Source organism: Moschus berezovskii, chromosome 7 (genome assembly GCF_049115385.1).
Source record: "Moschus berezovskii isolate FMDL1 chromosome 7, NW_MosBer_1.0, whole genome shotgun sequence".
Classification (NCBI taxonomy): domain Eukaryota; kingdom Metazoa; phylum Chordata; class Mammalia; order Artiodactyla; family Moschidae; genus Moschus; species Moschus berezovskii.
This window is the reverse complement of record NC_142466.1, coordinates 69,861,780-69,888,468: the sequence shown is the minus strand read 5'-3', so window position 1 is coordinate 69,888,468 and position 26,689 is coordinate 69,861,780. Positions and strand designations below refer to the sequence as shown.

At 47.7% G+C, this 26,689-nt stretch overlaps 1 protein-coding gene across 3 annotated transcripts in view; it reads right to left on the bottom strand.

Moving 5' to 3' along the window:
- The window catches only part of CCDC180 (coiled-coil domain containing 180), a 76,916-nt gene that overhangs the window by 27,972 nt on the left and 22,255 nt on the right, over nucleotides 1–26,689 (bottom strand). For all 3 annotated transcript variants that reach the window (XM_088837987.1, XM_088837989.1, XM_088837988.1), the window contains 11 exons: nucleotides 25,471–25,634; nucleotides 23,265–23,384; nucleotides 18,390–18,469; nucleotides 16,085–16,173; nucleotides 14,266–14,388; nucleotides 12,390–12,563; nucleotides 11,445–11,560; nucleotides 10,268–10,394; nucleotides 8,611–8,650; nucleotides 8,025–8,482; nucleotides 6,607–6,833 (listed from right to left, as the gene is read on the bottom strand). In XM_088837987.1, coding sequence (XP_088694113.1) covers nucleotides 6,607–6,833; nucleotides 8,025–8,482; nucleotides 8,611–8,650; nucleotides 10,268–10,394; nucleotides 11,445–11,560; nucleotides 12,390–12,563; nucleotides 14,266–14,388; nucleotides 16,085–16,173; nucleotides 18,390–18,469; nucleotides 23,265–23,384; nucleotides 25,471–25,634 — 1,718 coding nt within the window. The remainder of the gene's footprint in view (nucleotides 1–6,606; nucleotides 6,834–8,024; nucleotides 8,483–8,610; nucleotides 8,651–10,267; nucleotides 10,395–11,444; nucleotides 11,561–12,389; nucleotides 12,564–14,265; nucleotides 14,389–16,084; nucleotides 16,174–18,389; nucleotides 18,470–23,264; nucleotides 23,385–25,470; nucleotides 25,635–26,689) is intronic.

Sequence of the window (26,689 nt, the reverse complement as noted above, 5' to 3'; positions counted from 1 at the left end):
ATCATTTCACCTTGTTAGAAATGCAGCATGATTTTCTTGGCTATGTATTGTCAAGATGTTGGTTCTCTCCAAATGTATCTATAGATTCAATGCAATAACAATTAAAAGCTCAGCAGATGTTTTCTTACAGAAACTGATGAGTTGATTTCAAATTTATATAGAAATACAAAGGGCCAAGGATAGTCAAGACAATTCTGGAGAAATCAAGTCTGGAGGGCTTACACAACCAGATAATAAGACTTAGTATAAAGCTATGGTAATCAGTCAGGGTCCCTGCATCAGGAAGATCCTCCAGAGTAGGAAATGGCAACCCACTCCCAGGCAAATATTCTTGCCTGGAAAATTCCATGAACAGAGAAGCCTGGTGGGGTATAGTCCATGGGGAAGCAGAGAGTTGGACATGGCTAAGTACATGGCACACACACCATCAGTCAGGGGAGGCCTAGCAGAGCAGTGGAGAGAAGAGTCCTCTCAAATGGCCTGGCCTTAACTGGCTATTCATACAGGATAGAAATGAGTTTGACTCCTACCACACACATAAGCAAAAATCAATTCCAGTTGAACTGTACATCTAACTATGAAAGCACATTTTTGGTAGATAACACAGGAGAGTATTTTCACGACCTTGGGGCAAGCAAAGATTTCTTAGAGAAGACAGAAATCACACTAACACTGGTGGAAAAATTGATAACTAAGACTCTTGAGAGTCCCTTATACTGCAAGGAGATCCAACCAGTCCATTCTAGAGGAGATCAATCCTGGATGTTCATTGGAGGGACTGATGTTAAAGCTGAAGCTGCAATACTTTGGCCACCTCATGCGACGAGTTGACTCACTGGAAAAGACTCTGATGCTGGGAAAGGTTGGGGGCGGGAGGAGAAGGGGACGACAGAGAATGAGATGGCTGGATGGCATCACCGACTCTGTGGACATGAGTTGAGCGACTGAACTGAACTGAACTGAACTGAAGACCTTACTAAAAAGATATCTTTTCACCAAAAGATATCTTTACAAGAGTAAAAAAAGAGAAGCACAGAGAGGGTATGAACATTCACCACGTATTTAACTAACAAAAAAAACTCCAGTCTAAGGCAGACAACTAACTCACATAAATTAGTAAGAAAAAAGATAGGTAATCTACCACAAAATAAACCGACAAAGAATTTGATGAGGCATTTCACAGAAAGATGATTAAATGGCTAATAAGTATATAACAAGGTGCACAACGTTGTTACTCATCAGGAAAATGCTAATTAAAACCACAGTGAAGCACCACTACACACACACACACCAGAATGGCTAAAATAAAAACCACTGACAATACCAAGTGAGGATATGGAGCAACTGGAACTCTCATATATTGCTGCAAACTGTTAAAACAAACCACTTCTGAAAACTCTTTGGTAGTGTCTTTTGGTCATATCTCAAGATGGATGCATATATAAGTCAATTTCCCAATAACCCACTCTTAGTTATATACCTAACAGAAATATATACACATGTTCACCAGGAGAAGCTGGATATAAAAGAATGCACTCTATATGAGTCCATTTAAACAAAATACACAAACAAGCAAAACTAATTCAGAAGTTAGAATGCTTGCTGTCCCCTGCAAATAGGTACATCAGTAGTGTCTTTCTTTTTTTTTTTTTTTTCTTTAAGCCACTTTTATTTTGAATTTTCTCTTAAGTTAGTAGTTGATGAGTGTGGCTACATATTAGAATCACTAGAGGAACTTCAAAACAAAATGAAACAACAGCAAAAACCAGACAACACAGTACAATCCTGAGGGAATTCCAGTTCTATCGGTCTGGAGTGTTTCTCAGGCAGAAGTGTTTCAGAAAGCTTTCCAGGTGATGCTGACACACAGCCACAGTTGAAAACCTCTGTTTAATCATGTGTGTCTGAACTGATTCTAACTAATACATGGCTCAGCTGAAAGGTCATCTTCTCCCAAGAAGTCCCAGGAGGAGGGAATCTGGGCTCTCTCCTTGTGCTTCCACAGACTTCAGTGAGATATCACTTCACACCCGCTGGCGGTGGTGGTGGTTTAGTCATGAATTCGTGTCCGACTCTTTGCAGTCCCATGGACTGTAGCCCGCCAGGCTGCTCTGTCCATGGGATTTCCCAGGCAACAATACTGGAATGAGCTGCCATTTCCTTCTCCAGGGGATCCTCCTGATCCAGGAAGCAAACTTGGGTCTCCTGCTTGGCAGGCAAATTCTTTACCACTGTGCTGCCGGGGAAGCCCCTTTGTGCTTCCACAGAGCCAGATGCTAATATCTCTTAGAGGAATAAGACGATTTATTGTGTTCGTTTTGTTTGGATCAGTCTCTCTGCTGTCTTCTCAGTTCCTCCAGGTGGGACCATGTTAGATTTATCCAGTGAGTCTGGCCCAGGAGTCAGGGTTCTTACCCAGGCCTCTAAAATTCTATGTGGTCTGGTCCCTGTCCATGCCTCCAGCCTCTTCCAGAACCATCCATCCCTTTGTGCTTCTTGCTTCTGTCCCACTTGTCTTCTCCCAGTTCTTTGAATACACTCTGACCCCTCTCACCTCCAGGACTGAGCACATGCCTATCGCTATTACCTGCAACTTGAACTTGCCTCTTCATTCAGTGGGGCTCTACTAGTCTTTCAGACATCATTCTCCACCCTTGCTACACAGAGCATGGGCTTGGCACTAGCAGCATTGGCATCACTGGGTGGCTTGTTAGACACACAGAAAAGAAGGCATTTATAGTTAACAAGGTGTAACGAGATCTCTCTTGTTTTGCAGAATGCTATGATGGGTAGTTCTTTTTTTTTTTTTTCTTTTTTTTTTCCAATTTTATTTATTTATTTTTTTCAAGTTGAACAGACTAAATTTCTTTAAACAAACTTACTTATACTCCAGAGTCCTTTAAAAACTTAATAGCATTTATACATTGAAGGTATTTGATTTTCTTGTAACTAGCACTTCAAATGCAACAAGCATTTGAAGCAACAAGCATTTGACCCAACAAGTAAAACTTTCTACAGTTCATAACTTTTATAAATAAAATAAATTAAATGTACAGTGAATAAGTTCTCTGAAATATTTCAATATTTCTGCAGGTTTAGTAACATCGTAAAATACATTTCAACTAAAATTCACAAATCTAAAAACCTGTTAGGCATTTTTAGGCGTTTTAAGATGGAAATGAAGACCAATGTTACATCGTAATATGCCAGTTACAAATAGTACTTCAAATAGCAAATACTACAGTTTGTCCCAAACTTAAAAACTATTCATGAACTCAACACTGAACTATTGATGGCTATGAGAATTGTTTCCTAGCCTTTTTGAAAATTTCAACCCATTTACGTTTAAGGTAATTATTGATAAGTACGATCCCGTAGCCATTTTCTTTATTGCTTTGGGTTCAAGTTTATACACTCTTTCTGTGTATCCTGTCTACAGAAGATCCTTTAGCATTTGTTGGAGAGCTGGTTTGGTGATGCTGAATTCCCTCAGTTTTTGCTTGTCTGTAAAGCTTTTGATTTCTCCTTCATATTTGAATGAGATCCTTGCTGGGTATAGTAATCTGGGCTGTAGGGTATTTTCTTTCATCACTTTAAGTATGTCTTGCCACTCCCTTCTGGCCTGAAGAGTTTCTGTTGAAAGATCAGCTGTTATCCTTATGGGAATCCCCTTATGTGTTATTTGCTGCTTTTCCCTTGCTGCTTTTAATATTTGTTCTTTGTGTTTGATCTTTGTTAATTTGATTAATATGTGTCTTGGAGTATTTCGCCTTGGGTTTATCCTGTTGGGGACTCTCTGGGTTTCTTGGACTTGGGTGATTATTTCTTTCCCCATTTTAGGGAAGTTTTCAACTATTATCTCCTCAAGTATTCTCTCATGGTCTTTCTTTTTGTCTTCTTCTTCTGGGACTCCTATGATTCGAATGTTGGAGCGTTTAACATTGTCCCAGAGGACTCTAATATTGTCCTCATTTCTTTTAATTCGTTTTTCTTTTTTCCTCTCTGTTTCATTTATTTCTACAATTCTATCTTCTAGTTCGCTTATCCTGTCTTCTGCCTCTGTTATTCTACTGTTTGTTCCCTCCAGAGTGTTTCTGATCTCATCTATTGCATTATTCATTGTATATTGACTCTTTTTTATTTAAGTCCTTATTAAATCTTTCTTCCATCTTCTCAATCCTTTTCTCCAGGTTATTTATCTGTAACTCCATTTTGCTTTCAAAATTTTGAATCATTTTCACCATCAAAATTTGAAATTCTTTATCAGGTAAATTCCCTATATCTTCTTCTTTTGTTTGTGTTGGTGGGCAATTATCTTGTTCCTTTACTTGCTGGGTATTTCTCTGCCTCTTCATCTTGCTTATATTGCTTTGCTTGGGGGTGGCCTTTCCCTCTTCTTGCAGTTTGTGGAGTTCTCTTTATTACGTAGTTTCTTTGCTGTGAGTGGGGTTGGACGGGTGACTTGTCCAGGTTCCCTGGTTAGGGAAGTATGTGTCGGTGTTCTGGTGGGTGGAGCTGGATTTCTTCTCTCTCCTTTAGAAGACAATGGGCTGCTTTTCTGGGAGCCTGATGTCCTCTGCCAGTATTCAGAAGTTGTTTTGTGGACTTTACTCCACGTTCAAATGTTCTTTTGATGAATTTGTGGGGGAAAAAGTGGTCTTGTCATCTTATCCCTCCGCCATCTTGTTCCTTCCTCCCCAGAACACTGGATTCTTATATTCCACTTGGTTGTGGAGTATCTCTTCCCAGCTGCTCCGGCAAGGCGCAGCCGCTATACCTTACCTTGGACGAGGGGTATCTCCTCAAGGCCGCGCCTCCTGCTTTGAATGTAGATCAGCTCCTCTCGGCCCTCCGGTGCCCAAGCAGCCACCGCGTCCTGAACGTGGTACAGCTCCTCTCGGCCACCGCCCTAACCCTGGGCGCGGGGTAGCTCATCTCAGCCACGATTCTGCACGTGGTCGGTTGCCCCAGAGCGAGCCGGGCGTCTCCCGCGTCTGCCAGTAGTGTCTTTCTAGATTTCATATATATGTGTTCAGTTCAGTTCAGTCGCTCAGTCGTGTCCAACTCTTAGCGACCCCATGAACCACAGCACGCCAGGCCTCCCTGTCCATCACCAACTCCCGGAGTTCACTCAAACTCATGTCCATCGAGTCGGTGATGCCATCCAGCCACCTCATTCTCTGTCTTCCCCGTCTCCTCCTACCCCCAATCGCTCCCAGCATCAGAGTCTTTTCCAGTGAGTCAACTCTTCGCATGAGGTGGCCAAAGTATTGGAGCTTCAGCTTTAGCATAAGTCCTTCCAATGAACAGCCAGGATTGATCTCCTCTAGAATGGACTGGTTGGATCTCCTTGCAGTCCAAGGGACTCTCAAGAGTCTTCTCCAGCACCACAGTTCAAAAGCATCAATTCTTCGGCGATCAGCCTTCCTCACAGTCCAACTCTCACATCCATACATGACAACGGGAAAAACCATAGCCTTGACTAGACGGACCTTGGTTGGCAAGGTAATGTCCCTGCTCTTTAATATGCTATCTAGGCTGGTCATAACTTTCCTTCCAAGGAGTAAGCGTCTTTTAATTTCATGGCTGCAATCAGCATCTGCAGTGATTTTGGAGTCCAAAAAAACAAAGTCTGACACTGTTTCCACTGTTTCCCCATCTATTTCCCAAGAAGTGATGGGACCAGATGCCATGATCTTCATTTTCTGAATGTTGAGCTTCAAGCCAACCTTTTCACTCTCCTCTTTCACTTTCATCAAGAGGCCTTTGAGTTCCTCTTCACTTTCTGCCATAAGGGTGGTGTCATCTGCATATCTGAGGTTATTGATATTTCTCCCGGCAATCTTGATTCCAGCTTGTGCTTCTTCCAGCCCAGTGTTCCTCATGATGTACTCTGCATATAAATTAAATAAGCAGGGTGACAATATGCAACCTTGACGTACTCCCTTTCCTATTTGGAACCAGTCTGTTGTTCCATGTCCAGTACTAACTGTTGCTTCCTGACCTGCATACAGGTTTCTCAAGAGGCAGGTCAGGTGGTCTGGGATTCCCATCTCTTTCAGAATTTTCCACAGTTTATTGTGATCCACACAGTTAAAGGCTTTGGCATAGTCAATGAAGCAGAAATAGATGTTTTTCTGGAACTCTCTTGCTTTCTCCATAATCCAATGGATGTTGGCAATTTGATCTCTGGTGCCTCTGCCTTTTCTAAAACCTGCTTGAACATCTGGAAGTTCACGATTCACATATTGCTGAAGCCTAGCTTGGAGAATTTTGAGCATGACTTTACTAGCGTGTGAGATGAGTGCAATTGTGCGGTAGTTTGAGCATTTCTTTGGCATTGCCTTTCTTTGGGATTGGAATGAAGACTGACTTTTTCCAGTTCTGTGGCCATTGCTGAGTTTTCCAAATTTGCTGGCATATTGAGTGCAGCACTTTCACAGCATCATCTTTCAGGATTTGAAAGAGCTCAATTGGATATATATATGTGTTAGCATATGGTATTTGCTTTCTTTTCCATCTGAAACTAGTTCAATCTTTTGTTATTATACTTCGCCTTGTTAATAAAACTCAAGGAGAAAGAGAATAAAAGGGATTTTCACTCACTGTTTCTTAATCTCTAAAACTAGTCTGGATGGAATGATCACTTCTTCTAAGACCTTTGCACTGGAAATGTCCTTGAAGAGAATGTCAGGAAGGTTGCAATGGGGTATCTTGCTGTTCTCTTCTTGTTTCAGGGGTAGGAAAACAAAGTAAGTGTTCCCACTGGAGGTTGTGAAGAACTCCATCTCCTCCTGGGACATCTCCCCTAGACTCTCCTCCTGGGCTTTGACCTAAGCAGAAAACAAGACTTTAAACTTGGCGTCATTGAACAGACTTGGTAATCCTTACCATAGGTCCTTTGACATCAGAGGTTGTAAACCTGTGGGATGAAACTTGTCTACACCTAAAAATCTGGATTTCTGATTTCTCTTAAAAATCAGAAAAGCTGGCAATTCTGAGCCTACATTCCCATATGGCATCATTGGCTGGAACTGAATAATGGCTGCATGGTTGCCATAGACTGAATGTTGGTGTCTCTCCAAAATTCATATCCACATTGTGTTGGTATTTGGAGGTGGACTTTGGGAGGTTATTAGGGCAAGTAGGCAGAGCCCTCCCTCATGAATGGGGGTAGTGCCCTTAAAAACGAAATATCAGAGAGCTTGCCCCTTCCACCATGTAAGGACACAGAAAAAAAAGAAGAGCTGTTTATTGCCAAGAAGTAGGCCCCCATTAGACTCTGAAGCTGCCAGTGCCTGGATCTTGAATTCCCAGCCTCCAGAACTGTGAGAAATAAATCTCTGGTGTCGATAAACCACCCAGTCTATGGTATTCCATTATACCAGCCTGAACAGACTAAGACAGCAGTCTTCACCACGTCACTATTTTAAACTTGGTGTCCAGCCCTCTTTTCTATTACCTGCCTGTGGTCTCTGTTCAGAGGTCTCAAAGGCCAATTCTTCCATAGCACTATAGCAAAAGAGTCTTTGCAATTTCATGATTATGGAATTCAAATTACTGTTCTGTGAATCTGAATGTGTTTTGAGGATGAGATTTATTCATATGAGAGTCATTTCCCTGCGCTCTAAGGAGAGCTGTCTGCCAACTTGGATATGGATCTTTGTTCTTACACAATCAGAGAATGGGAAGGGAGAAGGAATGGAGCAGCTAAGATGGTCTCTACAATAAAGAGGAGCTGGGGGAAGAGAGAGGACCTGGGAGGGATAAGGAAGAGTCAAGGGGGGACGACAGAGTAGGTTGCAAGATGGGATGTGAAGACAGGAAGGTGAAGTTTAAAAAGTATTGCTGGGACATGAGAACGGGATCTCTGTTGACAGCAATGAAAAGTGTGTATACATTTGTTATTCTTTAGACATAGCCTAATGGAGACTGCGCCACTGGGGACCCCGGCTTGTGCTGGGGACACAGACAGTGAACACAGCACACTTTCCCAACCCAAGAGAGAGCCTTTGCTGGCCTACCTCATCCACAGACGAGCTCCTCCGCTCCTCCTCCTCTTCCTCCTTTTCCTCCTCCTCTTCCTCCTCCTCCTCCTCTTCCTCCTCCTCCTCCTCTCTCTCCTCCTCCACCTTTTCCTTCTTCTCCTCTTCTTCTTCTTCGTGAACCATCACATTGGCCTGGTTTGGGGGTGATCTCAAGGAGCTGTCTCTTTCATCCTGTATTTCTTCCAGTCCTGGAACAGAGTCCTCCCTGGACTCATCCATCTCTTCACTCAGTACGGACTTCTGTGGGCTCATGACCACCTCTTGCGTCGTGGAGGACTCAACCTCTCGATCTTCTTCTTCTTCTATCTCTTCTGCTGGCTTGAGGGAACTCATCCTCCTGCTGTTGCTTTCCTCACCTTTGCGCATGTTTGCTTTGAACCTTCGTTTTCCTCTCAGTCTTCTCATTCTCTTCTGGAACTGCTTTTCATGTGCTTCTGTTGATGAGTGGCCGCAAAGCACAGGAAGAGACAGGTTACCAATGCAGCCTGATTGGGCCTCCCTAGCCCCCAGATACACAAGCGTGAAGTTGGGGAGACTCAGACTTGAATTGTAAAAATGTTACCTGGTTCCCTCAACTGGAAAACGACTTCTCCCTCCAAGTTCTACGAAGCAAAAACACAGACACTGAATATGCAGTGCTCCCTTCCTCCATGTGCCACTTCTGAGGGCATCTCTTTTCTTTAAGGAAAAGCCCCCTCCTCCCTGCCTTCTACATCTGATGCAGGCCCTGACCACTTATTTCACAGGGGTGAGCAGGGTGTTCCTGATCAGCTTTCCTTAATCCCAAGCACATTAACAAAGTTTTATCATACAATGAAAATCGCAGAATCAACCCTCATTCTGACATTTTTGGTAGTGATCTGGAGCAAAGAACAAGAAAGTATATATGGAGAGATGCATCCAAGGGGCAGGAATCTGCTGCGCCCGTTGCTGGATGTAAACATACACAACGATCATGAAGTACATGACCTGTGAACCCCCTCTTCACTCTACACATTCCCTGTTTCATTGGCTGTGGGTGAAGTTGTGGAAATTGTGTGTCGTTGATAGCAGTGGATTGGAACTCTAGCTCCTCACAAGCTGGGTGACCTTGGACAAGCCCCTTAAACCCTATGGACCCAGGTCCTTCCTGCGCTACTGTCATCACAGTGGCACCTCCATTGTAACCCAGGCAACCAGACGGATCTCAAAGCTCCACCTCTGGACAGCTTGAGTTTCACTTCAACCCAGGTGCCACACAACGCATTTACGAGCAACTGGGACAGGGATCTCTGCTGAGATGAGGCTTCTCTGAGGAGTCGGGAACCCCACATCTGTTGGAAACCCGAGCCCGGTTCAGCATCCACCACAAGTACCTTCTGCCCTGGCCATGCAAAACTTTGGGTGCATGTGTGGGAAAGAGCCACCTCTGGGAGTCGGACCAGGACACTCCAGGTGTTCATGCATTTACCAGGAAGCATTCAGTGTGCCTGAAATATGTGCAGGACACTGTGCTGAGGGCAATCAAAGCTGGATGAAAGACAGGAGGCCACGCCTGCCTCACAGGAAACACCTTCCAGTAGGATGCCCTTAACTCCTGCATCTGACAACAACCAAAGTACAAGCATGCTCAGAGAGAGGAGAGGTGGCGCGGTAAAAAAGGGGAGAGAAGGTCAGACTGGGTGGGTGGCGTCTTGTCACTGGTAGTGGCTGGGGGCATGAGGGGGGTTGGGGTGTGTAGAGACAGGAATCCCAGCAGAGGAGCAGGGCGAGGAAAGGGCAGGGGGCAGCGTCACATAAAGGAAGGGTGAGGAGTTCACTGAAGCAGGGAGCGTCAGATGCGGGGGCCTCCACGGTCATCTAGGGACTGTGGGCTGGGTTTGGTTGGGGCTGCAGACCTGGTGAGGGCTTTCTGAGCAGGAGAATGGGTAGGTCAGAGCTGTACTTTAGGATGGTTATGTGGCATGGTAAGTTGGATGAACAGGACTCGGAGTCCTATAAAATCAGCCTTTTAATTATAATTCTATTCAAGACTTGAGGCCTGGATTCCGAGCCTTTGACCTCTTTTAGTCTGCGTAAAAGATAGTCTCTTTAGGAGATGCTTTTAGTTTCTCACTCCTTGATATCCTGGCATAGACTCTAACTCCCCCTGGGTTATTGAGGCAAATATGAACTAGAAGTCATCCTCTCCTCTTCGCTTCTTGGTGAGCAGCTGGGATTTTTTGTATCCCTTTCCATACCTGTTCAAAGATTTCACGAACACAGAAGTGTCGGCTGAGGTGGGAGCTGTAGGAGTTGAGTTCCTTCAGGATGATCACTGGGTACTCCATCACTTCCTTTGTCAGGAGGCCATGAAAAGCCTCATACCTGGAAGGAAGGGAGGTGAAAATACTATCAATGGGAGGGTCAGCTGGGTGTGAGGGACCCCAGCCAAAAGCCACACCTCGGACCTCATGGAGGTAGGCTAGTACCTGGCCTTGAGTTCTGTGCAGAGCTCCTGTGGAGGTTTCCTTTTACACTAACAGTCCTTGGTTTATTTTGCTATTTTTCTGATCATACAAAGAGTACATACTCTTTGTAGAACATTTAGAAAACACCTACAGAGAGAGTTCTTTGCATATGGTAACATGGGTTCCCACTTTCTACTGTCCTAACCCTGTTCTAGAACTTAACCTACATCATCCCATCAAACACTCCAAAACCAAGGCCCAAGATTTCATCTGTCCCTGAGGTAAGAAGACCAAGGTTCAGGGGGTTATTTATTTGCCTTAAAATGCACTTCTGAATCTAAGTACTGCAATCAATTGGCAGTGCAATCCCATTTCTGTGAATAGCCCTTATAACATTAGTTGTACAAGGGCACAAAGATGCAAGATAGTTCACAGGGAACTGTCTTGAATATGGAGAAACTGGCACCAGTCTTAAAAAGCTTATCAATCAGAGAATGGTTAAATCATTATGAAGCATCCATATTAATGAATGGATGGTCATTTAAAAATGAAACAAAGTTATAGAACAATTCTTATTTTTAAGACACTTTATATGTGTATATATACCAACATTTATAAATGTCTATGTCCACAAAATGGATGAGTTGGGCAGAAATGAGGGGAATTTCCTATATGTTTGTACTGGTTAATTTTTTTTCCCTTTAACAAAGCATGTATGTTTTAAAATTTAAGCAGGGAGGACCCATGCTCTTGACCTTTAAACTACATGACCCAGAAACATCCCTCCATAAATTTTTCTGATTAAAATTCTCCTTGAAAGCTTTTGTGTTGACCGAGGGCAGAACTGCAAAGCACCACAATGTTCTCTAAAGCTGGAGGCAACCTTAGGCTGGGCTCCCAGGCAGGCCAGCCTCTGATCTGGAATATGAATTCTAGGCCATCCTCTTCTGGAGTCTGGTCTGCCTACCTGCATTTCATATTCTTCAGAAAATCCTTGGCCTTTTCCAGGTGTGACTTCAGGTTATTCTCATAGCTTTGCTGCCTCAGTTGGTCCAAGAGCTTGTCAAGATGAGCCTCCTGGGCCTGGCAGCCACACCAGGAATAGAAGGAAGCAGATGTGAGTCACCAGAGCTCCAAGAGAGGATGTGACATGCAGAGACCCTGCCCCTGGAGATGAGGTCCAGGTGCCCCAGGCAGGCTTTTCTACATAAGAAGCACCATTCTTACTCTCGCTGCTCTGGGCCTATGGACTCTTCTCCCTGCCTGGAATGTTCTTCTCTATTTTAAATCCCTGATGACCCCACTTAGATGGGACTCCTCAGGGACATGTCCCTTACCCTCACCCTGCCTGGGCCGGCCCCCTTACACCTTCCAGAGACACCTACTCCTCACTCTCCTTCTCAGTGCTGTGCTTGATGTCAGATGCTGAGGGCGTCCCTTCCATCCCTAGACTATGTATGTGAAGGCAGGTGGGTGGGGGCCAGCTCATGTCCTGGGGGTCAGGATGACTGCCAGAGGGAGATGTTCCATGCCCCCCAGTCTGTCTCTCAGGCAAGCCCCATCACAGACCTGTCTGGATCTGGGACTCATTGCACAGTCCAGACCTAATTCCAGCAGAACTTTATTGCCACCCAGCCCCCATGACAAAAAGGGGCCTCAGTTTCTCATCTGCTCAAGTTTTATAGCTTGAGGTTTTACATTTGAGTCTAAGATACACTGGGGGTTTATTTTTACATAAAAATAAAATATGGTATGAAGTATGTATTGAATTTCTTTTTCTTTTCTTTTTTTTTTTTGCATCTGAATGCTAGCTGAATTCATGGGCCCCCAAACAGAGTCATGGGCAGCTGATAATCTGGGTGTGGCCCTTCGCTCCTCTTCTGTTGGGGTTACCTGGATGCCGGGGCCACACCTGGTTCTCCCGCCTGTGCTTCTGCCGCTGCTGCTCCATCCTCTTCTCGAGCTCCATCTCCTGCATCAACAGCACACTCTGATGTGTCTCCCATAGGTTCACGGCCTCCTGGAAGTAGTTGAAGAGGTCTGAGCTCTGCTGCTCTGTCCACTTCACCACGGTCTCGAAGGATTTCTGTGGTGGCAGAAACCAGAGGAGGGGGCTTTAAGTGTCAACCAGCCCCTGGGGTAAGGAGAAGGGCCCCTCTAGCAGGGCTCCCTCACCAGTCCATGGAGGCCCAGATCTCCAGGGACTGGTGTCTGGACACCATCCCTCAAGGTTATCTTCACATCCGGCTTTCCCTTCTCTGGGACAGCATTTCTGGTCTGTCCACGGCCACACCCTCAGACTGGCTGACATGAAGTCCCATCTCTAGACCTGTACCCTGTCCGCTGAAGATGGAGTTCGGGGCATGGAAGGAGAAAGGCACCACTCTGGCATCAAGTAGGCCATGCCCATCTTGACCTGGGCATCTCTCCTTCCTTGGAGCTCTCTGACACAGCACTTGAGCCAAACACCAGAGCCTACTGTTAACGCCTCACCTCTCCCTCTTTCATATGTGTCTCTTATACTCTCAAAGGGTCTGGGGTTGGCAAACTATGGTCCGTGAGCTACATGTAGCCCTCTGCCTTTTTTGTTTAACCTTGGGAGCTAAGCACAAATTTTACATTTTAAATGGCTGGGGGGAAAAAAAAAAACCTAAAGAAGATAATCAATCATGTAATAATTAGGTGAAATTCAAACTTCAGTGTCCAAGAATAAAGTTTTATTGAAACATAGCCATACCCATTTATTTCTGTGTTGCCTAGGGCTGCTTCTATGTGATAAGAGCAGAGTGAGAATTTGTGTCAGAAACCTGACACCCCTGCTGCTGCTGCTGCTGCTGCTGCTAAGTCACTTCAGTCGTGTCCGACTCTGTGTGACCCCATAGACGGCAGCCCACCAGGCTCCCCCGTCCCTGGGATTCTCCAGGCAAGAACACTGGAGTGGGTTGCCATTTCCTTCTCCAATGTGTGAAAGTGAAAGTGAAGTTGCTCAGTCATGTCTGACTTGTAGCGACCCCATGGACTGCGGGCTACCAGGCTCCTCCGTCCATGGGATTTTCTAGGCAAGAGTACTGGAGTGGCTTGCCATTGCCTTCTCCATCTTAATCAGCTGCTACCTGACACCCCACAGGACTTAAAATATTTACCACCTGGCCCTTTATAGGAAACATTTGCTGAATTCTGCTCTAGACTCCAGGCATCTGGGACTCGGGCTAATTGCTCCTGTGGTCTCTGCTGCTGCTGCTGCTAAGTCACTTCAGTCGTGTCTGATTCTGCGTGACCCCATATACGGAAGCCCACCAGGCTCCCCCGTCCCTGGGATTCTCCAGGCAAGAACACTGGAGTGGGTTGCCATTTCCTTCTCCAATGTGTGAAAGTGAAAAGTGAAAGTGAAGTCGCTCAGTCGTATCTGACCCTTAGCGACCCCACAGACTGCAGCCTACCAGGCTCCTCCATCCATGGGATTTTCCAGGCAAGAGTACTGGAGTGGCTTGCCATTGCCTTCTCCGCCAGTGATCTCTAACAGCCAGATTTGGCAAGGGCCTGGGGGGGGCGGGCACTCTGCCAGAGAGTATTTGACTGGAGTCTGAGGGTGGCTAGGGAGCCAGGGGTGAGCCTGGAGTGCCTGGCGGTGCAGGGGAATTGCTCCAGAGGGGCTGACCATGACGAGGCGGAGGCACTCACCAGCGACAAGAAAGTTGTAAGCCCCTGGACTCCCACTCCTCTCACAGGCCAGCATCGCGGGCGACCCCCACCCTGCTACCCAGCAGCACAAGTCCCCAGTTACGCACATCCAAGACCTCCAGCTCCTCCTCCACCTTGCTCTGGAGGCATCCCACCATCTGGAAGAAGGACGGGCTCACAAGGCTCTCTGCTTCCTCCTCAGTGAAGGCCTTCCAGTCCAGCAGCTGCTTCTGGAGAGGGACAAGGCAGAGCCCGGCTTAGGCTGATGGGGGCTTTACCTCAGGACTGGTCCTGCCCCAAGACCAAGCTCCCACCCATCTCCACGAACCTTGGCAGAAACCCCCACAGTGGTCCAGTCAGGCCAGCTTCATCTGCCAACTGTGTCCAGGTGCTGAGTGCCGCCCCTGGTCACTGACTCCACCAGAGGTGTTCTCATTAGCCCCTCTTGGCAGATAAGGAAACTAAAGCTTGGGGAGAAGTGAAGGGACTTGCTGGAGGGCACACACCTGGCAAGTGGTAGGCCTGGGATCTGAATTCTCCTACTTCTGACCCTACAGGCATAAACTGCCATCCTACACACTCTTAGCATTGCTGTAAGCCAGACAGGGCTCCCATTTTCTGTCTGGAGTTATGCCAACTGGAAAGCCAGTTCTCTATATTAATAAAGTCTTGATTTATGCACAAAACCTAGAATAAATCAATCTCCCCCAATTATTATAAAACATGAAATGTGTCTCCAGTTGTACACTTCCAATGCTGCTGCCCAGGAACATCAGGCGCCCTCTGTCAGGCTCAAAGTGCTCCTAGGGTACATGGTGAGCTCAGCACTCACACCCTGCATGTGCCCAGCAGAGGGCCGTGAGCAGGGGCACAAGGGACTGACACTAGGGCCACAGCACCATGGAGCTCCAGGGGCAGGAGTGCGTGAGGAGGTGAGTGCTGGGGGTGTGGTCTTGTGGAGGCTCTCTAGAGCACAAGGCTTCCCTCCAGGCTTTACTCCTAAGGTCTGATGTCCCTAAAGGGCTGACTAGGAGGCATGTGATGGCCCCTAAGGCCCTAGAGCAAGCAGGCAGAGCCCTGTGGGCTGGGACAGTCCCTGGATCTTTTGCAAACTGGTCTTCTCATCTTCAAGTGGGGCCAGCAACACCCACTCTGTAGGACCTTGCAGGATCTGATGAGAGTGGTGCAAGAGAGTGGCATAGCCCCCAGGGACCACAGCACCCACATGGTGCAGTGCGCTGGAAAGCCCTCTGCTCCCCTGAACTCTGTTCAGAGTCCTGACGGCAGAGCCAAAGCTTGACAGACACATGTGTGAGGGGCAGGGCAGCAGGAGCGTCTTGGGGCCTATAGGCAAGACCGTCATGGCCTGGGGACTCCTACAGCCACAGCCGGCATGTTAGACCATCTTCAAAATGATTAGGTGTGGGGGATTTTCATCCAAACAGTCTTACAAGGGAGGCAGGGAAGGGACCTTTTGACATAATATGTCCTCATACCTCAGGAAACCAGGCCTTGTCATTGAAGGGGGGTGTGGGAGGTCTCACTGTCTCAATCTAACAGAGGCGGGTGGGTGAAGAACAGAGGCTGGCGGGTAGAACATAAAGTTGGGTGTGACAGCAGTGGCAACACTGTTTATAAAAGGGAATTGGTGGAATAACCCATGACATAACCTCCACTGAATAATAAAGTCAAGTGATACAGAGGGTCAAGTGAAGGGTGAGGTGATCAGAGAGATCAATTTTATCTGTGGGGTCAAGGAAGGCTCCCTGGAGGCGGTCAGGTTGGGCGCCACGGAGGGGTAGGTGGGAACAGCTGGGGAGGAGGGAGTCCAGGCTGAGGGAACAGCTTCAGAATGCCCAGACACCAATGCGGAGGGAAAGCTGGGGCTGCAGGGTGGAGAGGGGCAGGGTCGGGAGGGACACCCACCCTGCACTTCTGCACTTGGGCTAGGCACTCCTGCCAGATCTTCTCGTACTGCAGGCGGATCCGCATCATGCAGTCCATGTGGTAGGCGTCTCCATGGGTGGAGAAAAAAACACATCAGCAGCTCTTCCAGAAGAGGGAAGGTGGGGAGGAGGGGTTTCCCATCTCTCGGGAAGTGGCTTCTCCCCAGCAAAGTGCCTCCAGAGCAGGGATCATTTACATCAGGGGGTGCTGTCTCCCTCACCTCAGAGTCCTCAATAACCCAAGATAAGGACCTCAAACCAGGAACCACATTTTTCTGTTCTGATTCCGACCCCTGACTCAGTTTCAAGGCTGATGAAACTCTTTCAGGGTAGTTGTACTGAGTGACAAAACAGTAGCCAGGTGCAGATTAAGAGCATTTACAGAACACGTCTGGGATGAATCCCTTAAGAAGTGATTGGATCAGCAGAACATTCGGAATGTGACCCACTGATCTTTCTCCTCTTCCTCCTCCCTATTGTTTCTGGTTTATAGTCACCTCAGTGTGACTCTTGGTTTCTAAGGTAAGGAACTGAAGTTTAATGTTCCTGTCAATTCCAGAAACTGAAAGATGACCCAGAGATGGTGTGGCGGTTGTTCCTTGGAAGGGCCGGGGAGGAGAGCAGATTAGGGGGCAGTGAGGACAGTGGGGAGGGCAGATAGAACTGGTGACAGGAGGCTATAAAGCTGGCATCTGCCATCTCCAGGGCCACCGCCTAGGCCGGCACATCCCCACCCCTCCTAGGAAGTCACTGTGATGAAGCCCCCTCTCCAGGGTTTCTGTGCTTCTGTTCCCATTCCCCTCTTATCTGCTCCCCATCAACCTTATCACTCCCAGCTCCGAACCTTCCACTGGGTTCCCACTGCCTTCAGGATGAAGTTCAGCCCCCTATACGTACGTGGCCATGTGGCCAGCACAGCCTGGCCCTTTGGCCTCTTCTCTTTTTCCCTAAAGGTCCCAGCTCTGTCTGGCTTCTCAGCCTCCCCACATACTAATCTTCTGGCTTGGAAAGCTACCCTGACCCCTGGACGTGTCTAACTCATACTCACTTTGCAGGTTTCAACTGGATGGTCGCTTCCTTGGCAAGGTCTCACATAACCCTCAACCAGGCTATGCCCCAAAGCCAAATTAAAGTAGCTGGTCACCTCTCCACTCCCTGCTGTAACACCCTGCGTGGTCTGGACTGGAGGCACCACTCTGCTGGTTACCAGGGCCCAGCACCTTGCTTATTCCTAGGTGGTGCCCAATGAATGGCAGTCATTGCCACCATTAAGGGTCTCAGGGCTCTTACCTTTGGTGTTATAATACAATTATAATATCTTTAGAATTATAAGCCTGAGAGTCCTGGGAGCAGTGGTGGGTACTACTAACCAAAGCAGTCAGGTCAAGTCCAGCTGTGACATTTCCTTAGCTGGGTGACCCTGGGTAGGATGCTTCACCTCTCTGTGCCCCTAAATCTTTCTCCATCATAGTGGGCAATGACACTACTGACTTCACTGGGTTATCTCAAAGGAGATGAAAGTCTTATATATATTCTAAGATTTGGCAAACTCTGCTAGATAGTAAATACTTCCAGCTTTGAGAGCCACACAGTCTCTGCTGCAACCACTCATTTCTGCTGTTACAGAGCAGAAGCAGCCAGAGACAGCATGTAAACAAACGAGCAGAGCTGTGTCCCAGTGAAATTTATTTATGATGATGGGTTGGAGTTTGAGGACCCTGGTTATAGAGAATTTCTAAATATTACCATTTATTCTTGAGCACCAAATAAGCCAGGCACTGAACTACAACTGGACCACAGGACTGTATGTGTTTCTTATGTTAACCTCACAAGGTAGGTATCTTTATTACTCATAATAATAATATCTTTATTATTATGGAAGAGGAATCTGACACTGAGAGAGGCCATGACTTCCCCAAGGTCACACAGCAGGGACAGCGCACCTCACACACGCAGCCTCTGGCCTTGGAGTCACCCCTCTAGTTCATGCTGTGGTCAGGGGTCAGGGGTCAGATCGTGGGGCTGCCATGGCTGTGGGCTGGGCAGGGATGTGGGAGGTGGTGGGAGGAGGGGGGAGTAGGCCTTGGGATCCGATATGGACCCCCAGAGCTTACTCTTCCCTCCACTCCCCCACTCACCTTCCCCAGGAGTGACTTGCCACCTATTTCTGAGTTTGTAACAGACCCTGACATAAACAACTGGCTGACAGACTGAAACTGCTACAAAGCTACTGCTTGAACAGAGCTCTGGAGAGACCCGAGTAGGATCCCACAAACCTCACTCACCGAGGTGCTTGTTCAATGAGTTGAGAGAAGAATACCATTCCATCAGCTGAGCTTTGCTGTAACTGGGGGGCAGGAGGTCACTGGGGAAGGAAGGTGTGACACGTAAGCCATGCTTGAGTAAAACACTCACTAAGACTGGTAGCATCTTCAAGGAACAACGGTCCAGGGCAGTATCTACACAGATGCTGAAGAAATACGTGACTTGTTGGGGATTTTCTGGTGCCAAAACATGTCATGAAAAGGTCTATTAATATCAGCCTGTTACTTAGAAAATAAAACTGAATTTCCCTAATGGGGAAAAAAATGGCTTATATCACACAACCCAGGAATCCACTTCAAGGAACCCAATCAGAGACAATACGAATATATATACAAAGTTTATGCATTAAGACAGTTGCTTAACAGTTCTGTTTCTAAACACTCAAAAAATAAAAAAACAATATTCATATCCAACAATAGGGAATTTCTTAAATAAAATATATGAATTCTTTACTGTAGTCACTAAAAAGAATGTGGTGGACTGAAAAATTGTCAATATGGTTAGGTCCTCCCACCGGCAGATCAAGTTTATTTCCCCATCCCAGGTTCTGGGCTTGGCCATGGGATTTGCTTTGGCCAATGAGACACCAGTAAATATGTCTCAGCATATTTACCAGTCTCAGCAGAGGCTTGAGACTTCTGCTTGCCCTCTCCTGTTGCAGGGAGCTCCTCTGCCAGCACTAGCACCACCACCACGCCTACAAGCCTGGATTAGCCTCCTGGAGGGCAACAGAGCAAGTGGAGAGAGGCTCCGGCTGTCCCACCCAAGGCTCCAGACACAGGAGCAAGTCCATCCTGGACCATCTAGCCCCAGCCAAGGGAAACTGCCCAGCTGGCTCACAGAATCATGAGAAGCAAAAATGATTGTTGCTTTAAGTCACTGTTTCAAGTGGTGTTTAGTGGTGTGGAAAAAAATGAATATGACATATTATTTATTGTCCACATTAGGATATTTTGACAGTGAAAGCAGGATGCTAAGAATAATTATGCCAAGACAAGACATGTAGCCCAAGATGGTCTTGGGCAGCCTACTTATAGTGGGATAGTAAAGGGCAAAAAACGAAGATCATGGCACCTGGTCCCATCACTTCATGGCAAATAGATGGGGAAACAACGGAAACAGTGACAGCCTTTATTTTCCTGGGCTCCAAAATCACTGAAGGCGGTGACTGCAACCGTGAAATTAAAAGACGCTTGCTCCTTGGAAGAAAAGCTATGACAAACCTAGACAGTGTATTAAAAATCAGAGACATTACTTTGCCAACAAAGGTCCATCTAGTCAAAGCTATAGTTTTTCTAGTAGTCATGTATGCATGTGAGAGTTGGACTATAAAGAAAGCTGAGCACCGAAGAACTGATGGTTTTGAAATGTAGTGTTGGAGAAGACTCTTGAGAGTCCCTTGGACTGCAAGAAGATCAAACCAGTCCATCCTAAAGGAGATCAGTCCTGAATATTCATTGGAAGGACCGAGGTTGAAGTTGAAGCTACAATACTTTGGCCACCTGATGTGAAGAGCTGACTCATTGGGAAAGACCCTGATGCTGGGAAAGATTGAAGGCAGGAGGAGAAGGGGACAACAGAGGGTGAGATGGTTAGATGGCATCACCAACTCTATGGACATGAGTTTGGGTGAACTCCGAGAGTTGGTGATGGACAGGGAAGCCTGGAGTGCTGCAGTACATGGGGCTGCAAAGAGTTGGACAAGACTGAGTGACTGAACTGAACTGAAAGAGCAAAAGGGAAATACAAGAGTGTGCAGGGCATGATCTCAAGTCTAAACATTGTACTAAATGCAATGTGGTGTCCTAGATTGGGTCTTGGAACAGAAAAAGGATATTAATGGAAAAATTGGTGAAATTCAAAAAAGTGTGTTGTATAGTTAATGAAAATATATCTAAATTAACTTTAGTGTTGACAAGCATCCAGTGGCAGGGTAAGATGACACTAGGGAAACTGGATTAGGAATATATAGGAATTCTGTGTGTTATCTTTGTAACTTTTCCATAAATCTAACATTACTCCAAAATGAAATTTTCATTTTAAAAAATTATATGCACATGTATTTATTGGGTCCAAGAGAATCCATAGGAATTCTCCTGGGAGAGACCCTGGGAATCTTAATAAAACTTCCAACCCCTCTGCCATCACTACCCACAAGCCTACAGAGGACCTGGCACGAGCCAGAACAAAGGTTCTTACTGGGTATCTGGGACTCTGGGGTTTCCAGAGGAAGGTCTGTAGCCATGGGTTGGGATGGGACATGGGGCCTGCCTGAGGTCCCACATGAGGCAGTTAGTTTCCTGGACAGCTCCTCAGGCTTGGTTAGAAGGTTCCCTAGCTGCTGATAGGCCAAGGAGAAATAAGTGGGGTCTACATGGTATGCTTTGTGGGAGCTGTCCAGACCTGCTTGCACAAACAGCACAAACCCAAACCTTGGCTTGATACTCACTGGATTTCTGGGATCAAGGATTTGCAACTTTACCTTTAAGTTGTATGTGTTTGCAATGCTTCCAGACACTGGAATTATGTCCTGACTTCACCTTTTTATATATCCCCACTGCTGGGTCCTATGTCCTATAAATGTGCTCTTACTTCTGATATCTTAGAACTGCCCACGACTTCCTCCAAGCCAGGTTATATCACACACCCAGCTCCATATGCTGCCTGAAGACACTGCCACTATACAGTATGTCCCAGCTGTGGCCAGAAGCATCAAAGGACGCATTTTTCTCCATGTGCTTGGCCCCAACTTTCCACTCCACTTGGGCAGCAGCCAGTTCCACATTCACAGCCTGTATGAAGGATGTGCTGGGGCAGAAAAGACATCAGCCTAGAACTCTTTCTGCATTTGGTTTACAAAAGTCTAAGTGCTTAGGGGAATGGAGAGCATTGGCGAGGAGCAGGCATTTGAGGGACTGGTCAGAGAGCCCTGGGGAGGAAGAGGATTCTGTGGACCAGGACTCTCTCCTCACCCAATAGAAAGGGGCTTGGGGAGGGGCGGACAGAGCAGGATGGCGGGTGCCTGGCAGTGCCAGCAGCTGGCTCCTGCTTCCTGGTGGCACTGCTGGAGCAACTACAAGACCCAGGTCTCTGGAAAGAAATGGCTGCCTGGATGGGATAACTCAGGGGCTCAGAGTAGTCTTCTCAAGATTCCTGAGTCCAGCTGTGTGTAGCATGTGTGATGCTTTGGAACTGTGGTGTTGGAGATTCCCTTGAACTGCAAGGTTGAGAGTCTCTTGAACTGCAAGGAGATCCAACCAGTTCATCCTAAAGGATATCAGTCCTGAATATTCATTGGAAGGACTGATGTTGAATCTGAAGCTCCAACACTTTGGCCACCTGATGTGAAGAGCCAGTTCACTGCAAAACACCCTGCTGCTGGGAAAGATTGAGGGCAGGAGGAGAGGGGACAACTGAGGATGAGATGGTTGAAAAGCATCACTGATTCCATGGACGAAAGTTTGAGCAAACTCCAGGAGATAATGAAGGACAGGGAAGCCTGGCATGCTACAGTCCATGGGGAAACAAAGAGACACAACTGAGTGACTGAACAATGTGGGTGGGCCAAACACTGACGCCCAGACTCCCCAGGCTTGGCTCTGGGTGGGATTCCCCGGCTTTCTGTTGGTGGGCAAGATCCCCAAGAAAGACTAAGTTTTGCCCATCTTTATGAACAGGGACTCAATGTCAGAAATAAGTGAAGTCATGTGTGAGTGTGCTAAGTTGCTTCAGTTGTGTCCAGCTCTTTGTGACCCCAAGGACTATAGCCTGCCAGCCTCTTCCGTCCATAGGATTATCCAGGCAAGAACACTGGAGTGTGTTACCATACCCTCTTCCAGGGGATCTTCCTGACCAATGGATCAAACCTGTGTTTCTTATGTCTCCTGCATTGGCAGGAGGGTTCTTTACCACTAGCGTCACCTGGGAAGCCCAAGTGGAGTCACAGAAAACAACAAAAGCACTTTTCCTTGTGTTGAGATTCTTATCCACCTTGTGAATTTTATGCTTGCGTGAAGATGTGGCTGCACCTGGGGCAGGAGATGCCCATCATGGTGAAGTCTCTCTGGCTCGAGTTGTGTAGGGTCTGAACAGTCATTAACATCCTAGGAGAACTTGGGCTCTCTGGTGAGGTGATGGAAAGAACCTGTATCCCAGAGTGACCAGGATGAAAGGGACCAATGAGATGCATGGCTCCCAGCACATAAAATGTCTCTGCCTCACAAGACCTTGCAGGCTCCATCCCCTGCTGAGGGTGGACGCTACAGACTCCCTGGGCTATGGGCTTCCAGGATCTAGAACATTCAGCATGCCCCCACCAAACAGCTTATCATGGGATCAGAGCTGGTGAACACAGGTCTAAGCAAAGCATCTGTCCACAGCCTTTCACAGGTCCCTTGTCTAATGACAGCAGCCTCCTTACCAACTTCTGGATCTTCAGCTTCACATCCCTCTATCCGTGCTCCAAACTGCAGAGCTGATGGAGCCACTCCATTCCTCACTGCCCTCAGGAAAAAGTCCAGCCCCTGACCTGGCTCCCCGCTGACTCCCCTACTCTCCTCTGCCCTCACCCTTCACCACTGCCTCCTTCCAAGCTCTCTGGCAGAGTCACACTCAACTTCTTTCTGCAGCAAATGTGTCACGTTCCTTGGTGCCACTGGGGCTGGGACACTCCAGAACGTGGACCCAGGAGACCAGCCCAGGGCCAGAGAACTGGGAGATGGCCTGGTCTGGAGGACAACACCTCAAGAGAAAAGTCGACAGGAAGGACTGCGCCTGCCTCCCCCATGGACCCCCGAAGGTGCCTCTCCCCTGAGGGCCCTCCCCTCCTGCTGTACCAGATGGTGCACAGATGGTCCAGTCGCTTTTGCTGCAGGACGCTCTGGTTCTTCATCATGGTCTCAAGCTCCTTCTTCACAGCTGGAGGAGTCTGGATCTTCTCACTGGCCATGAACTCACTGGGTGTCCAGACACATCGGACCATGGACAGGAGGGGAGGGGCAGGGTGGGTGGGAGAGAAGGCATGAGACTCACGGTAAGAACATTCAGCACCCGGACACCACTCCCAACCCCTTCCCCATACCCAGGCCTCAGGGACACTGAGGAAAGTAGGGAAGAAAGGGAGGGAGGGTGGGGAGGGAAGAACAGAGGGGTCGGCAGGCACAGCTCAGGTGTGGGTCCTGACTGCTGCCTCCAGCTCTGTGACCTTGGACAAGTTGCCACTTCCCTAAAACTTGGTTTCCTCCTCTGTCAAGGTAATGACAATACCTTCCTCAAGTGGTACTTGTGAGGACCCCGCCAGATAATGCGAGCAAAACCATTAGCACCATGCCTCACTCCTGGGAAATGCCCAGCAAATGTCACCTCTTCTCATCACTGTCCACGATCGCTACTGATGTCTGAACCTCCCAGGTCCAAGCCCAGGCCTGGACCAGGTACTTCCCATAGAGCATCTTGTTGATCATCACTGAAACCCTGTTACCAGCCCATCATGGTATCTGCAGACAAAGCCTGCGAATGTTTAAGCCCTTGACCAAGGTCACAGAGAAAATACAGGGGCAGTCAGACCTCGGCACACTTCTCCAACCATCCTAGAGTCAGACTCCGGTGGTCTCCATTTAGAAATGCGGGTGGACAGTGGGCCTCCCACCACCACACCTACAGCACAGACAGACACTCTCTGGTGACCTTAGACATCTTGGTTCCAAGTGTCCCTTTCTTAGCAAAAGAAAGCCTTCTTTGCTGGCCAAAACCTCCATGGCCCTTGTGTTAGTATTAACAAGAGTGCCACCTGATGGGGGAAGCTTGGAGATGGGCCCTCTCTTCACCCTCCCTCCCAGGAGTGAAACTTGCTACCACAGGGTGGGAAGTGGCCCAAGCCTGAGGGATGGCTATTCTCCTTGGCCCAGTAACATTAAAGAGTGGACAGTGGGCGTGCAATCAGCCTAACATTTTCAAACCACTTGTACAGTGTGCTTCAGCTAGTAAAGAATCCACCTGCAGTGCAGGAGACCTGGGTTTGATCTCTGGATTGGGAAGATACCCTGGAGAAGGGTAAGGCTACCCACTCCAGGATTCTGGCCTGAAGAATTCCATGGACTGTATAGTCTATGGGGTCACAAAGAGTCGGACCCAACTGAACAAATTTCACTTTCACTTTTGGGCTTCCCTTGTGGCTCAGAGTCTGATGCTAAGAGGGATTGGGGGTGGGAGGAGAAGGGGACGACAGAGAATGAGATGGCTGGATGGCATCACCGACTCGATGGACATGAGTTTGCGTGAACTCTGGGAGTTGGTGATGGACAGGGAGGCCTGGCGTGCTGTGATTCATGGGGTTGCAAAGAGTCGGACATGACTGAGCGACTGAACTGAACTGAACTGAACTGTGGCTCAGATGGTAAAGAATCTACCGATAATGCAGCAGACCCGGCCCCGGAGAAGGCAATGACAACTCACTCCAGTATTCCTACCTAGAGAATCCCATGGACAGAGGAGCCTGGTGGGCTATAGTCCATGGGGTCACAAAGAGTCCGACATGACTGAGTGACTAACACTTTCACTTTCAAGAAGATGCATATGAGAAAATGTACATGAAGAAAATAAGATACAAATCTACGCATGCAGTATGGGTCTAAAAAAGCCTGGAAGAAAATAATACCAAAATATCAGCTGTGCTTCTGTGATGAGAAATTAATGGTGACTTTTAATTTCTCCTTATACTTCTATCTATTTTGGCTCAAAGGAAAAAAAAAACAATGGCAACCCACTCCAGTACTCTTGCCTAGAAAATTCCATGGATGGAGGAGCCTGGTGGGCTACAGTCCATGGGGTCGCAAAGAGTCAGACACGACTGAGCAACTTCACTCACTCTTCACTCATTACTTTTACCATCAGAAAAAGCAACAGCATTTTAAATTAATGACAAAGGGAGGGAGAATGCACTTTTCTCACTTACCCATGCTGGCGGGGGTGGGGGGGTAGGGTGGGGGGATGGGGGTTGGGGGTGGCGGGGGGAGAGCCTTCGCAGTGTGGGCAGCCACTGACCTGAAACCCTGCACCAGGTCCTCCTTCTTGAGAGCCTTCCAGGCATCCATCAGGCCCTGCCAGCGGCGGTGGCTATCAAGCTCCTGCTGCAGCCTGGCCTCCATCAGGTTGACGAACAGCTGGGCAAGGGCCCTCCGGTTGCCCAGTAGGGCATGGTTTATGATCTGCGGTCACAGGTGGGCAGGTTCTAGATGGAGCGGGGGCTTTCCAAGGTCAGAACGAGGCTTAGTAGGAGAGGGGTGGTGGGCAGCTGGAGAGGGGCCAGGTGAGCTGTGGGCTGAGTGCCAAGCAGGGTGGTGGCGGCATCTGAGGAGTACTGGGGAGGGGAGGTCACTGGGCACTCAAGGAAGCTGCCCAGGGTTCAGCAGCTACAGATAGTGACAAGGGTCTATTCTGAAGACTTAACAGTGAATCCTGGTCAGGTGAGTTTCAACCCAGCTCCAAAGCCATCTCAGACTGTTTAAAAAGTGATTCTAAATTCACTAGAGTTAAGCACTTCAGTGGGCTCTTCGTGTCTAGCTGTTCTTTTTATAAATTTGCTCCAACAGCAGAATGCTTGTGCTACCAGGGACCAGTCACACGTGGTTGTGATGAGAACTGATATCCAATGACCAAATGAGGTCAGAGCTAGAACACTCTTTAGCAACCCTCCCAGCAGTCCTCACGAGGGCACCTTTGGCGTGGCAGTGGAGACAATTCTTCACTGGGTGGTACTCATCTGCCATCTAGCCTCCCCAGCCCCTTCAATGGGGCTCTCCCATGTCCCCAAGGACTGGAACAGCCAAAAATGTTCCATACATGTCCCAGAGCCCTCTATGCACCGCCCTGGAGCGGGGCTGAGAACAGCTACACACAGCAGGCAGAAATTCCAGTAACGAAATTCCACTGGAAGCTGATGCTAGCTGTTCCTAGCTGGGGGGCACTGGCAAGTATTTCCTGAACCTCCAAATCTGTAGCCATAGTGTGAAGATGATGCTCTTCACAGCACAGGGTACTGCTGGAGTTAAAAGAGACAGATGCACACAGAGCAAGGAGAAAGCACCAGTTGTGCTGTGGATGATAAGCCTAGCAAAATCAGACGCTGAAATGTAACTGGGAGACTGCTAACTCTGACACACCTAGTCGAGCAAATGGTTAATTCAAAGTAAGGAACCCTTGCATGTCTCAAATGAGAGCGGCCACTGCTGAGCCCTCTCACGTAGCCCTCATGGTGCCTGAG